Below are 16,051 nucleotides of genomic sequence, written 5' to 3' on the forward strand. Positions count from 1 at the left end.
TTATCTTGGGTAAATACAATGGCGTATTTTTAAATCTCTGTATCTCTTGTGCTTCGCACATTATCTAGCATGTAGTAAGTAAATGCTCAGCAAATATTATCCTAAGTAGTTGCTGGACTTTTTCTACATTTTTATAGTAATTGATATGTAAGACTAACTTACTTTTTTTGAATAGTTACTTTTTAATTTTGAGGAAATGCAAGCGGAGGAGGGGCAGGGAGGGGGGATAGAGGATCTCAGCAGGCTCTGCACTGACAGGCTGACAGCAGTGAGCCCGATGTGGGGCTTGAACTCATGAACCGTGAGATCATGACCCGAGCTGAGAAGTCAAGACAGTCAACCTACTGAGCCACCCAGGTGCCCCCAAGACTAACTTACTTTTAAAATTACTTAAAATATTATTTTGCTTAAGGCAAAAAAGTATTTCTGCTATTATCCTCTTTTCCTAGTGTGCTTTGTGATATTTTATGCACTGTGGTCAAGCTTAATTGCATACTCCTCTATTTTTTGAGTTCTTGGAATATTTATGGATTCCTCAACAGAGAAAGTGAAGAAATACTGGTATGTTACCTAAAGAAATAATATAAAATATTCAAAAGATTTCTGTTAAGTCTTTTTTTTTCTTGAATTCTATAACAAAATTAGAGACTATATGTGGGGGAGAAAAGTTTAAATGTTGAAAAATTGTAGAAATCTTATTTTTAATGGCAAAAATAATTATGCTAAAATAACATATTGGTGATGGCGATGGGCCAGATATTGTGCTGAGTGCTTTATGAGCATATCAAAATTAATCCTCATGATAATCTAGGTTAGGTTATTTTAATATCCCCATTTTACAGATGAGGAAATGGAGACTAAAAGAGGTCAGTTAATTTGCACAGGGCCACGGATCTGGCATTTAAACACAGGCCTGCCTGACACTGAAACTGTCTGTGCTCTCCACTGTTATGATGCATCGACTGTGCTATGTTAAAACATTAAAACAGGACTCAAAATATTGTGGCATGTTCAGTAAGTTAATAAAGAGATTCTAGCAATATTGTTAATTGTTGTGCGCATAATTCACATAATTTTTTCTGGAAGTTGATCAACTTGCAAGTTTCTTCCCTAAAAATTTCTGACTTTATATTTAAAGTCACTTTAAAAAAGTGTTTATTGGGGCGCCTGGGTGGCGCAGTCGGTTAAGCATCCGACTTCAGCCAGGTCACGATCTCGCGGTCCCGGAGTTCGAGCCCCGTGTCGGGCTCTGGGCTGATGGCTCAGAGCCTGGAGCGTGTTTCCGATTCTGTGTCTCCCTCTCTCTCTGCCCCTCCCCTGTTCATGCTCTGTCTCTCTCTGTCCCAAAAATAAATAAACGTTGAAAAAAAAAATTAAAAAAAAAAGTGTTTATTTTTGAGAGAGAGAGAGGGAGGGAGAGAGATCGCAAACGGGGGAGGGGCAGAGAGAAGGGGATTCAGAGGATCCGAAGTGGGCTCCTTGCCGACCGCAGACAGCCCAATAGAGGGCTCGAACTCACAAACCACGAGATCATTACCTGACCTGAAGTCAGATGCTTAACCAGTTGAGCCACCCACGCACCCCTATATTTAAAGTCAGTTTTTAGCCTCTTCTCATCACTGTCATTGGTCAGTCTGTTTCTGATCTCACCTTCTTTTAGGCAGAGTTCTCAGGTGGACAGAAATATCCAGCCCTTTTCTCTAGCAGTGGATCCGCCACATTGTCTCTGGACTTGTGATTGCCTGGCACCCTGGAGACCCAGCAGACCCAAGATAATGCTTTCTCTGTGATTACTCTTCTATTTCTTGCCCCAAATTTAAAATAAGTATTGGCTGGGAACCCTCGTTAGTCCTGTTAGACAACAAAGGGTGTGTGTGTGTGTGTGTGTGTGTGTGTGTGTGTGTGTCTTATTTACTCCCTAGATTATAGGTCTCAGCAGGTAGGAAGTATAGCCCATATTTCTAAATTCTTGCTAAAGAGGCATCTGACATCATTCTAGCTGGAAATCCTGGAGTTACAGAGAAATTTGTCTCCCAGTAAGATTTCATGTGAACCTGGGAAGACTGTAGTAAATGTGTGAGGATTAAGACAGCTTTGTTAAACCTGGGATTGGGGTGCCTGAGTGGCTCAGTCAGTTGGGTGTCCAACTTCAGCTCAGGTCATGATCTTGCAGTTTGTGAGTTCAAGCCCCACATGGGGCCCTTGTGCTGATAGCTCAGAGCCTGGAGCCTGCTTTGGATTCTATGTCTCCCTCTCTCTCTGTCCCCCCGCCCCCCATGCTCTGTCTTTCTCTCTCTCTCTCTCTCTCTCTCTCAAATAAATAAATAAATATAAAAAAATATAAAAACCTGGGGTGATAAAGTTACAAAGTTAATCAGAATCTAGTATAGAAGGTGATTTTGTGGGCTTCTGTCTCTTTCAAAGGAGGCTCCATGAAAGATGAATGTTTAGGTATAACAATTAACAGAATTAATTTATGTTTTAAGAACTCTATAATTTGTGCTTACAATCTGATAAACACCTGTTGTTTTAGATGATACGAACCAAGCTCCAGGTATCAACATACATACTCAAATTATAATAGTCAAGAGAAATGAAGTATTTCCACGATATTGTGCTTATAAACATAAATATTAAGGTAGGTAGTGATTGTGACCACCCAGAAACCGATGATATCTAACTCAGCATGCTGAGCATGTGGCATTACCTATACTACATCCTGGCCATGGGCTGTCCTCCCTGACAGATCTGCCACGTGAGGGCCCTTCCTGCCACTGAGACCCCGTTGCAGATTTTCCAGTGTTTTTGCTCTTGACATTTTTGGAGAGATGGAGTCATATAATGGTTATTAGAAGGCTTAAGTGAGTCAGTTTATGTAAACTCATGGGATAGTACCCGGCACATGGTGCTGTGTAAGTGTTAACCTATTATTGTGTTTATTATTCAAATATGGACTAAATCAGATGCTCTGATTTAGTATATTTAAATTCACCCAGGGAGTCTCATCATTTTGTACCTACGCCGCCAGATTCAGAGCTCAAATCCGAACACCAAGTTTCATATAACTTCTCATTTTTCAGTAAAACATGTACCTATACGGCACCTTCGGCAGGAAATGTGTCCAAGTGAAAGTCTGGCCCAGAATTCAAATGTTGCTTTAAAAACCCATTCTCTATTTGTGCATCTTCTGTAGCTTATCAGTAAGGAATATTGAAACTTGGTGAACTAGGTACAAGTAGGCATTTGGGAATAGTGCAGGAATGCATGTCTCTGAGGAGAGAGGTAGCCGAGAATTATGATGTGTCACATTCATGGTGTTTTAGCCGAATGTACACCTGTGGATTGACTCTTGTCACACGCATGTCAGTAACCCCAGTGTACTCTTAACTCATGGCATGGGAGGTATACCGGGCAGGCCAGGTATTGGAGGAATACAGTGACAAGTACAAAATAACAAAAATCGAGGAACGTTAACATTGGACGTGAAGAGGTCATTTAACCCAGTGTTGCCCAAACTTCAGCCATTGTGCCTGCTACTTACGTGATTTTGGCATATATATGTGCCATCTGTATAGTGCTGTTATTGACTTAATGTTTCCTCTAAATACTTCCGTGTTCTTTTTCCTTAAATACACTTAACTTTGAAAGGCAGCTGTATCACTCAGTAAACGGAAAACCATTAATAAATGGTAACCATGAAACTAAAAACAATAAAAACAAATGTTTGTCCAAGTTCCACCTAAAACCACCTCAGTTACCACCATACCATACTTTGGGAAACACTGACTTGGTTCACTTGTTTCCTTTATGGATGCGGAATCTGAAGTATTAAGTAGCTGAGATGTGAGATCTTCTTATTCTAGAAAGTACTGTAAAAGGTAGCTAACTGCTATAACACGCAGTCCCCCAAAACCCAATGCCTAGGCACAACAGAAATTTTATTTCTTGCTTACATTATAACAACTACCCTCCACTTGGTGATTCAGGGATCCATGTGTCTTCCAGGTAGTGACTCCATTGTGTCTTTTTTGTTCATTTTGGAGAACAGCTTTATTGAGATATAATGCACATACCATATAGTTCACCCACTTAAATTGTGTAATTCAGTGATTTTTAATATGTTCACAGAGTTGTGCAACTGTCACTGCAGTCAATTATAGAACATATTCATCACCCCACAAAAGAAACCTTATACCCATTACACTCCATTGTCTTGTGGTCCTTAGAATCTTCCACTGGATTTTCTCATCTTACGGGGGCACAAAGGAGGAGATGGAACATGGAGGATGGTATGCAAGGTTTTAGAGGGCAGGAAGTGGTCTTACATCACTGCTGCCTACACTGTCTTGGCCAGAGCTCAGTCCTATGCCCTCATCTAAATGCATGAAGATGAGACAATGCAGTTTAGTTGGGCACCCAGGAAGAAGAAGAAAATGTGGCAATCTGAGATCATTGGCATCTTCTCTGCCCCAGGGGATTTTCAACGTTTGGATTGAATTTATTAGGTCTGGAATTGCTTGAATTTGGAAGTCTGTTTACATGAAATTTATGAAGTAAAGGATCCGTATACATTTATCTCTACCTCACTCATTCTAATTTTTACCAATTTTAAGAATTAAACTAAGTAAATCACTTTTAGACTTACTTGAAAACACATGTTAGTAAGTTTTGCTTTCAACTATAATAAAAATACTTGGTCACAGTTTTTAGAAGTGCTCTTGGACCACAAAGAGGATTTGGGGAGAAAATTGCCAGAAGTATAGAAAAGTCCTAAGAGGGAATGACTACTCAAGAAAGAAACCTTTTTAAATACAGTGAAAAAGTACCTCTAGAAACCTTATAATTGCCTACATCAGCATTATCTTATATGAAGATTACTCTGTAAATTCAGAAATGGAACTTTCTGCCTTCAAATTCCTTATAATTTATAGCAGTCTTTCACCATCCTGTTTTTATGCTGGATGTTATGTTCAAAACCATAATTAAACCATGCTTATGTATGTAATGACTGGCTGCTTTAGGTAAAAGTGCTGGGGTGTTGTTGTTGTTGTTGTTGTTGTTGTTGATGGCTCTTTTTGTGTGTAAAATCACTCTATAAAATGTAAAGCACCTACGTCAGTTATTACTATAAGTTGGTTAAAAGGGAGGAAAGAATGTTAAGATGCCAAGTTTTTGTTTTTATTTCCTTTCATTTTTCACTAGAATTCAGTCTGTGGTAAAGAGGGGACATTTTATCATAGGATTATAAAATGGGAAATGACTTTAAATTCTATTTGTTCTACTTCTGATGCCAGAATGGTCTACATCAGTATTGCTCTCGGTATCCACACACACGCACAAAGTGCCAAATCCATCCTGAGGTTTTTCTTGTTTCTTGTGAATAACATGGCCTGCTGCACTTAGGCCCATTCTTTGAACTCTGTCCTGAGTGGAAAGGGGAAGGAACTATCCACATGAATAGAACAGGCCTTTTGACTCATTGGAGATTTTTAGTAGAATGCGTCATTTTCTTTCTTTCCTTTTCAAGAGTTGACTGCAACTCTTTAGCTATGTAGTATTGACCCATCTGAACTTTCATTATAAACAATTACTGTTCTTCTCCTTAACCTTAGCAAATGTCTGGTAGTAAACTGCTTAAGACTAAGAAATTTCGTACTTGCTTATCTCCATCATGGTGTTTCTTTGGTATCTGTGTCTTGCCGGTGGTAGGAGGAAGCTGGAGTCCATCTTTAAGGACTGTGGCTGAATGAAGGAATCATCCTGATGGAATGCAGTGAATATGAACAGTAAATTTTGATGTGACCCGTCTGCCGAGGACTGTGTGTTCTAGGAATTTTAAATGTGTTCTTAATTCCATGGCAATATTTTATACAACTCTCCCAGCAATATAACATGTGTGCACATACATATATATGATATTACACGCATACATATATGTATATAAAATATACTTTTTGTCTGCATGTTTTGGGTGGTTCCCTTGTCAATTGAACGTGCCTTGCCAGCAGCCCATCTTTGAGTTTATATCTATGATGATGTTTTAATTGTTGTGGCCTATTGAGAAAGAACAGTGGCTGATCAAACACTAAGCAATTTAGTAGTGCCCAATGGAGGCCTAATGCTAGGATGGCAGCGAGCGTACATGCAGAGGTTCCCTGTAGTTGGAATTGAGAGAAAAGCTGGAACTGGTTGCCATAAGGCCCAAAGGAATGCAAGCCTGTGATGCTGAAAGAACTGGCTTTGGGAGAGACATCCAACTCCAGTGAACACCCATTCATCACATTCAAGTAGTATTAATTTAAATTGTATTTTTGGTATAGTTTTGTTTCTGTTTAATTTGTGAACTAGCCTTGGTCTCAGAGGGGTTATGAGCTATAAGCATAAGAAATTTCCACTTATTTCATGTTTGGACTTAGTCAAACGATATCAAGTTAGTCAGGTATGTGTAGCACTTAAGAAGTCAAGATTGGAATTAGACAAGGGTTCAAATCCTGGTTTATTGTGTGACGTGTGGCAATGAATTATACCCTCTAAGCCTTGATTTCTTCATCTGTTATATGGGATGACAACAGTTCTCATATAATGCTGTGAAGAGTCATTGAGTCATCCATGTGAAGAGGTTAACACGGTTCCTGATTCATAGTGAGTGCTCCACAGTTGTTCGATTTTGATAATTTTATTTCTTATAATAAGATTGTAAAAATATCCAGTTTGAGAGACCTGGAGTCAGGTAAATGCTTCAGTGTTTTTGAGAACTCTGGGTTCAATTGTGGCTCAGCCTCTTAGCCAATCTTGTAACCGCTCAGATGCTCAGTTTCATAACAACTTCCCAGCGTTGTTGTGAAAACTAATTGATGGGAAATGCTGTGTTTAGGGAGTGACTTTGTATGCCAGACCCTGTGCTAGGCCCCTATGTGCATTATCTTTATTCCTGCTAAAAGCCTATTCCTATAGATAAGGGAACTGAGAGGGGGCAGAGCTAACCCTAGGCCATACGACTTCTAAGTGGCAAAGCAGAGGGGTGACTCAGGGTCTCCCAGTCTCCACAGCACATACCCTCTACCTGAGATCCTATTGCAATGCAAGGGTGATTCATCCAGCAAATTTCTTCTGCGGCATGCTGCTGGGAATAGTCACATTAGGAATAAAAGCCGTGATGGGGGAAAAGGAAGGGATCATTTGTGACATTGGAGGAAAATTCTGCTAGATCTTTCACAGTGCTTAATGGGGACTCAGGATGCCTGGGAAGTAGGGTCAGAAGGAGGAGATAGTCTCCTGAAGATAAATGGCTGACTTTCCAAATTTACCTGTGGCCGGCCTGGATGCTTGTATACGTTAAAAATTTTTTTTTTATTTCGTTAATTTAGGATTGATATTGATATTTTTAAAATACTGAGTATTCTGGAAATTAAAGGAAAACAGGGTAGCTTGTAAGACTTGCTGGGGGACAGGATCTCTTGCGTCTACCTCCCAGTTCTGCCAGTCAGTTGATGTGTGGTTTTAAGCAAGTATCATTCATCTCTAGGTCTAGTTTCGCCATTTATGCTGGTTTGAAAATGTGTAAAATGGCTTTTGAATAACTCATTTTCAAGTTCAGTAAAGTATATAGACGATGTGCAAGAGAAGAGATATATATATCCTGTGTATACACACACACACACACACACACACACACACACACACACACACACCGTGTCACGCATACTTCTTTGCAGACTGGCTCAGCACACTGTTTAATAAACATCTGCTAAGTGCCAGGCAGATTTTTCAGCTTGGATGATTCAAAATTGTCTCAGCCTTTTCGTGATTTTCAGTCTGGTGGGCAGGGTGAAGGCCATATAAATAAAAGGGCAGCTTCACATGAGAAATGGAATGACCTTGGATATTTCTTCTTGGGCCACAATAGTAACAATAATGGATAGCATACTTCAGTAGTCATGAAGTAATTTTTTTATTGAAGAAATGATAAATAGTCTGAATGGAGAAAAAAAACTGGGTATGTGCCTTCTCTGTGTTGACTCTGTTCACCAGAGTACAAAGACCAGGTATTAAGAGGGCACATGGCTCTTTCAGTAACTCTTAGGGATCCCTATAGCAAGTCTCTTAATCCTTCCAAACCTTTTCTTCCTCAACCTTGCCTAATCTCCTAGGGTTCCCTGAGGTGTGTTTAGAATAAGGTTCTACTATATATCCCATATACGTGTTGAGAAAAGCAGAATTCTCTTTACTATAAAGAAAGCGATAAGCATTGATGAGTACGAGCCTCATATTTTCTTTTTTTAAATGTTTATTTATTTTTGAGAGAGAGAGAGGCAGAATGAGAGCAGGGGAGGGCAGAGAGAGGAAGACACAAAATCTGAAGCAGGCTCTGGGCTCCCAGCTGATGGCACAGAGCCCAACGCAGGGCTTGAACTCACAAACCGTGAGATCATGACCTGAGCCGAAGTCGGACGCTTAACCGACTGAGCCACCCAGGTGCTGCTGAGCCTCATATTTTCAATTCCCTCTAAACATTTCCAGTGGGTTGTCCAATAGTCAACTCAAACAACATTTCCCAACATTGTCTTTTCAACCCTGATTCTCCTGTGTTCTTTATGGCAGTTCATGGTATTGGAGTCTACTCGTCACTCAGACTCAAAATTGCTGAGGCTTCCTAACTCCTTCCTCTCTCTTAATCCCCACATCTAATTGATGCCAGCGTTACGTGGACTTTATCTTCTAACGCTCCAGTGTCCCTGCTTTCCTCACATGACGTACTGCCATTGACTGGTTCATGACCTTGCCATCCCTCACCTGAACTACCGTAACAGGCTCCTGGCTAGCCTCCCTGTGTCTATCCATTTGTCACCCTGCCATTAATAATCAGTATTTCAAAAACAAACCTCAATATAGCACTCTTCATTCCAAACTCTTAAGCCTGGCATATAGGCATCTTCCTAATTTGGTCCCAAATAACCTTTTTGATGTCATTTCCTGTACTTCCCCTGAACCACTCTGAGCCACAGTGAATTTCTTTCTGGTCCCTAAATGAGTCCTTTGCTGCTTCTGCTGCTTGGAACTTTTTTCTCTACTTTCTCTATAGGAAAACTCCTACTTATCCTTTAGAAACCAAATCAAAGCCGTACTTCCTCCCTGAAACTTCCTCACTCCTCCTGGCCCAGTCACTGCCCCATTCCATAATACACCATGCGTTCACTTGACTTCTTCATTATTTGATTATGAATCACCCTCCTCTTCTCCTTTCACCCAAGATAGTATTGTGAACTCCTCTCGGGGAGACCCTTACCCCCCTCTGTAACTTTGCAGCTGCAGCACACGATGTGTGCTTGGTGTCTGATCCGTGTTTTCTGGTGGGATAGATAAAATCATGCGTGAGCAACTTAAATTCGAACCTTTATCTGCAAACCCAAATATTAATACGGTACGTGAGTAGATTGTAGATCGCAAATATATATAATCTATATAATCTATATATTATTATATATCACAGACTATGAGTTGAGGGGGTATAAGTCAACCCAGTATATAAGCCATCCTAAATTTTCCTGCATAGATTGACCTGCATTTAACAGCTGTATTTAGTAGCAGGGGCAGGTGGTGGGTGGAGATGGGTGTCTTGGAAACAGACCATATATAGCCTATCGCTCAAGGGCTGAGAGAGCTGGCAGGTGATAAATGACCCCTGTGAGCAATGTCAGTGATTTTTCTGCAGCGTTGGGAGATTAAGGGTCATTTGACTCTCTCTGTGCTATTAGCATTTACTACAGTTTCTACATTGAGCATGTGTGACTTATTAAAAGGAGGCTGGTACCGTGGCAATTTCTTCCTCCCATCGACTGGCCCAGGCCCCAGGAGGAGGATGGGTGGCTGTGTCTGACCAGACCTCTTGACACTTGTGCACTGGGTTCTATATACAAGCTGGCCCCTGCTCACCTTTCTGTCTTGTCTCACGCACCCTGTGCTTCTGCTGCATTGATCTTTTTTTGTTACTTATTTATGTAGCAGACACTTCCAGATATCGTATCATAGGCCAGACACTATTCTAAGCACTTTGAAATACCTACTCCTTTGATTCTCACAGCCGTTATTATTCCCATTTCACATGCGAAACGACTGAGCCCATTCTGGATTATGTTTTTCTTTGTGGGTGCTGTTTACTCCTTCCCTATCATGTATCAGAATTTCTCTTCCAGAACTGTCATTGAATTTAAGCCTCAGCTCCTCTGTGTCCCTGAGCATCTTCTTTATTACAAAAGATAATCTTTTGTAATAATTATGACAGCATTGTATAATAAATACCGTGTCTGTCTCTCCTACAGGCAAACTTGGGCAAGTCACGTAATTTTAGTTTCCTCCCTCCGTAAAATGTGCCTAGTAAGATTTACCGCACAGAGTAGCTGTGAGGATTAAATGGCACAGGGTTTGAGCTACCTGCTCAGGGAGTGAGCTTCGCTGATCTTGACTGTGTACTTCTTGACACAGTTGCTGACACAGGACAGGTGTTGTTTTGGAGGATGCTGAAGGGCAGGGAGAGAAGGAAAAACCAGGACGGCCCAAAGTCAAGGCTGCTCAGAGAGAAGAGAGTGTTGGCACTTGCAAATGCCTTACAAAGGGCTGAGTGGATGGCAGTTGAGCACGGACTGTTGGGTTTGGTGATGTTTTTGAGACCGGCCGAGCAGGCTGTGGTGAGGTGGGAGGTAGACTGCAAGTGGCTAAGCAGGAGGAGTGGGTGGGAAGGAAATGGGGGCCGAGGGGGTAGTCATCATCTCTTTCAGGAAGGGAAAAGTGAGGTCAGTAGCAGGGGCTAGAAGAAGGGTTCTTGGTGTGGATGGGAGAGGTCCGAATGTGTCTATCGGTAGAAGTAGGACCCTCAGAAAAGCACGACCAGGGAGAATGTCCTCTCTCTACCCCGGCGAAAGCTCAGCCCATGCTCAGAATCCTTGTTGCCCCCCCTGGGGACTTGGCTTCATTAACGCTGTTACTTGTTTGCAACTGTGGGGTATCCCAGGGTCTAGTGGACTTTGGGGTCTTTGGGTAATTGATATATTTAACTTGTCTGAGCTGTACTTTCCTCATCGTCTCCAAGAGACGGAAGAAAAGAGAAGAAAAAAGGACAAATCTTGGAGTGCCTTTGATCTACAAAGGGAGGAAGTTGGAAGGTATACTCATGGGATAGCTGCTGTCTTCTCCATAAAGCAGTCTTCCAGGACCAAGGGAGTGGGACGGGTTTGTAGTTCTGATAAGACCGGTGGTCATCATGGAGCCCACCAGGTTCTCTCCATTAGAGACACACAGAGGAACGAAGGAGCAGCAGTGAAGGCCTGGGCAGGCATGGAGAGGAAAATCAGGATTATTAACCTTCTGCAGCCAGGTAGAAAGGAATAGGGAGGGTGTGGATAGAACTGGGGGCTGATAAAAATGCCGAAGGATATATGGCATGTGTGCAGGGGTTGGGGGAGAGAGGAAAGAGAGAAAGAGGCTACTATGATGAAATGACCGCCACAAGAGTCTAGTCATCTATCAGATGGGAGCTGGTGGTCTGGGACAGTGGGTAGGTCTTAAAAGTCTTATGGTGACAGTAAAAATGCAGAGCAGATTCCTTGGAGGAGGATAGAGGGCCCAAAGGTTGTGACCAGAGGGCAATTCCAGAATATTTAATGAAGCAGTTTAGAATGACCAGTGCCAGGGAGTGGTGAGGTCACCCCAAATATTACAGTGTTCTTCACTTCTCTACTTTTTCTTCTATTCCTCATCATACGAATATCTACCCTCCTCTTCCCAAAGGTAACTTTTAGTCTTTATACAGCTTTTTCTGTGGAGTATATCAATTATTAATATCATTCAGGAAGCATTTTTTTATTTCTACATTGAGTTTGTAGTGGTTTTTAATGGGTGTATTATATCAACTTATGTTCACATATACTACTTTGTACTCTTCCCCCCCCCCCCCCCCTTGACAAATTCTCAGGTGTGAGGTTACTAAACATAAGGGTGGAGGGAGGTCTCGAAATGTCCTTACTTAATTGCTGCAGCCAGAATTGCAGTGAGCAGAGAGAGGGCAGTAGAGAAACTAAATAGCCCATCCAACAATAGAATGAGAATGGAAGCTTTATGGGAATACCTTAAATCCACCTCCCACCCTCCTGGTTCTGTGTGCTGCAGGGGAAAATGGAACTGGCTGGAGTTTTGCATCTGTCATCAGCTCCCTGGAGTTTTGCTTGATTTGGTCTTTGATGCTATTCTGGCAGGGTGAGGGTGTGGGGGTGGAGTGCTGACCTCAAGCTGCTGAAGAAATTGAAAAGATCTAAGTCTGAGAGGGGAGGGTGACAAAAAAAAAAAGGCGGGGGGAGTCCATTTATGTGTTCTAGAGTGTTGGGGGCAAGGATAAGAAAACTTCATCTTTAGAAATAAATGGAAATAATTACTTTTATTACAATTCTCACAGTGTTAGTAGTTTGAAATGTTTTGACAATAAATGGAAACCTGATTTAGGTAATTATTAAGGAAGTAGTAATATTTTGAATCAGTGATTTCATTAACAGATATTACTATTAACCTCTTGTCTTGTATCTTATAATTGTAATGGTTCTCCCTCCCCACCCTCCTTTTTATCTTTCAACAGAAAAAATACAGAAAGGGATTTATTGATGTTTCAAAAATCAAGTGTGTGGAAATAGTGAAGAATGATGATGCTGTTGTTCCCTGCCAAAACAAATATCCATTTCAGGTGAGTTGCCATGTGTTTGCCAAAGTGTAATTCTGGGTTTTTAGTCATGCTTACTACTACAGTTTCCTGGCATTGCTGTGGTCGTTGATTAAAAAAAATTTTTTCAGCTTTTTTAAGGGACAATTGACACATAGGAGTTGTGTATATTTAAGGGGTACCACTTGATGTTTTGGTGTCTGTGTACATTGTGAAATGATCACAGTCAAACTAATTAACATCCGTCATTTGACATAGTTACCATTTTCTTCCTTTCCTTTCCTTTCCTTTCCTTTCCTTTCCTTTCCTTTCCTTTCACTTCCCTCCCCTCCCCTCCACTTCCCTTCTCTCCCCTTTGTTTCCCTCTGTTTCCCTTCCTTTCTTTACCTTCTCTTCTCTTCCCTTCCCTCTCTTTTCTCTTTTCTTTTCTTTTTTCTTTTCTTTTGTATGTGAGCACTTAAGACCTGCCCTCTTAGCAAACTTCAGGTAAAGCATCCAGTAGTATTAACTGTAATTACCATGCTGTATGTTAGATTTCCAGAACATTCATCTTGCTTAACTGAAACTTTGTACCCTTTGACCAACATCTCCCCATGTCCCCCTCCTCCCTGTCCCTGGCAACTACTCCTCTACCCTCTGCTTCTATGAATTTGACTATTTTAGATTTTGCATAGAGTGAGATCATGTGGCATTTGTCTTTCTGTGTCGGAAGGGAGATTTCTAGCCTTGTATTTATTTGTAGCCCATCAAGATGTTTTTGCCTTGTGACTGTGATCAAGGGTAAAGTGACAACAGACCAAAGACAAAATTCTTGGGTTAGTTTCCCAGGCTGAATTTTATTACTATATTAAAAATACTAAGAATAAGACTTTTAATTGCTCACCAGGAGTTTCCTGTAAAAGAGGCACTGTGGTTCAAGGTTTGGACTCTGAGGTCAGATCCTATTTTCTGGATGATTAGCCAAATGGCAATGGGTAGGTTAAGGAGCACAACACTGGGGGGATACCATGTGCAGCATGTTCTATATGAATGGTGCTTCCTGGAGTTACATAGGAGTGGAGGGTCTGGAGATCAGCCCTTTAGTCTCCTCCTCTATAAAATGTAAATACTGATGCCTTGATGGTCGGATTAATTGAGTTAATGTCTGTAAAGCACATAGTATAGAGTTGGGGTAGTATTTAATAAAGTTAGGTACTGCTGTTATTCATAGTGGCAAAAGGAAGGTGTAGGAGTGAAACTGAGAGAGTAGTCCATTCATGTAAAATATTATTCAGAAAAATACTAGATTAGAATAATCCCCGAGACACCAAATTTACTTCGGGATCTTCAGTTAATTAGATTGTGAGAAATAAGATTAGTGAAGCATCTTGGCCTCCGTATATTTTTTCTTCTATGAAAACACAGTCCTTTGCAAAATATGTGTCCCACTTGATGTCGACATGAAGAAATAGGTATGCTTTTGTAAGAAAGAAATGTGGGTTCTTTGGATCCGAAGTGATTGACTTTTATTTGATCATTTCAGAATCATTCATTGGCGCCTGTGGTACCAAAGGCTCTGTGCTAGGCAGAAGTGCTGTGCCTAAGTGTTTCTCACCTCATCCACATTTTGTTTTATTTTAGGTTGTTCATGATGCTAACACACTTTACATTTTTGCACCTAGTGCACAAAGCAGGGACCGGTGGGTGAAGAAGTTAAAAGAAGGTAAAACTCATGTCGTATTAGCTCTAAATAATTTTAGGGTGTTATCACTAAAAAAGAAATACAGCTAATGTATCTTGCATTTATAATCTTTTAAGCTACAGTAAGTGTTTCTCCAAGGACATTCTGTTACTGTGATTCATGCTGAAGAGAGCTTCCTTTTTTATAATCTGATTCCTTCTAGTGGTATATACATAGTGTGTGTATGTATATATACACACACTTTCATTTAATGCCTAATGCATTTAAAGATGATAAAGCATCTGGGCTTTTAGGATAACAGGATTTGATCTGCTAAGAAATTGCCTATTTAGTCAACATTTGGTATGGATGAACTGACTTGTGAATAAGTATTTAAATGGGTGATTTACACTGGACAGTCCTCATCCCTTCTTTTGGTTGTGGGCTGACTTTTGTGTTTATCCATCATGGTATAGCAGAGGTCACTTCTGCTAACAAAGGTGCTTCACCAAAAAAAAGGTGAAAGAGAACCATATGGATTTTCTGAATGCTGGGTTGTATGATGCTGTGAAGGTGTTTTTATAGTAAACATAGTATCTGAGAAATAAAGAATGATCAACAGTGTTATTTACAAAACATTCTACCATCTCTGCTTTATTTCACTGATCATTTAATGTGTCTATGAATTACAGAAATAAAGAACAACAATAATATTATGATTAAATATCATCCTAAATTTTGGGCAGATGGAAGTTACCAGTGTTGTAGACAAACTGAAAAACTAGCACCCGGATGTGAAAAATACAATCTTTTTGAGAGTAGTAAGTATTTATTTTATTTTATAATTATATTGTATGTAGGATGTACATGCTATTGGGATAGTGAAACAGTGACTTGATTTTGATTTTTGATTTTGATTTTGGAAAGGCCATCTTGAATGGCCTTTACATTTTCTAGCACAGTGTATTTTGTAAGAATAATTATATTTAGTCAGCAGGGAGGCCATATCATGGAATCAAAAGGTCTATTTTTGAGAACTTTTATCATAATAAGGAAGCCTACTTAAAATGACTCTATTAAAAGCTTAAGCCTAATGTGGCACCATCAGCAGCTTTTCTTTCTTTTTTTTTTTTTTTAATGTTTATTTATTTTTGAGAGAGGGACAGAATGCGAGTGGGTTAGGGGCAGAGGGAGAGGGAGACACAGAATCCGAAGCAGGCTCCAGGCTTCGAGCTGTCAGCACAGAGCCCGATGTGGGGCTCAAACTCATGAGCTATGAGATCACGACTTGAGCCAAAGTCGGTCGCTCAACCGACTGAGCCACCCAGCCACCCCTCTTGTTTCTTTTTTCTTTTCTTTTCTTTTCTTTTCTTTTCTTTTCTTTTCTTTTCTTTTGAGAGAGAAAGAGAACATGATCAGGGGAGGGGCAGAGGGAGAAGGAGAGAGAGAATCTTAAGCAGGCTCCACACCCAGCATGGAATTTGTCCAGGGGCTATGGTCTGAGCTGAAATCAAGAGTCAGAAGCTTAACTGACTGAACCACCCAGGTGCCCCAGGTTTTTTTCCTTCAACTTTATTGAGGTATAATTGGCAAATAATATTGTAAGATATTTAAAGCATACAGTGTGATGATTTGATGTACTTCTGCATTATGAATAGATCCTTCCCATTGAGTTAATTAAGACATTT

General features: G+C 40.5%; 1 protein-coding gene across 3 annotated transcripts in view; it reads left to right on the forward strand.

Moving 5' to 3' along the window:
- Positions 1-16,051, forward strand: part of TEC (tec protein tyrosine kinase) — a 125,453-nt gene that overhangs the window by 77,308 nt on the left and 32,094 nt on the right. For 2 of the 3 annotated variants that reach the window (XM_047856560.1, XM_047856562.1), the window contains exons 3-5: positions 12,623-12,727; positions 14,324-14,405; positions 15,056-15,184. In XM_047856560.1, the coding sequence (XP_047712516.1) occupies positions 12,623-12,727; positions 14,324-14,405; positions 15,056-15,184 (316 nt within the window). The remainder of the gene's footprint in view (positions 1-12,622; positions 12,728-14,323; positions 14,406-15,055; positions 15,185-16,051) is intronic. The other variant, XM_047856561.1, reaches the window with a different exon arrangement.

This window comes from Prionailurus viverrinus, chromosome B1, assembly GCF_022837055.1.
Source record: "Prionailurus viverrinus isolate Anna chromosome B1, UM_Priviv_1.0, whole genome shotgun sequence".
In the NCBI taxonomy this organism is placed as follows: Eukaryota; Metazoa; Chordata; class Mammalia; order Carnivora; family Felidae; genus Prionailurus; species Prionailurus viverrinus.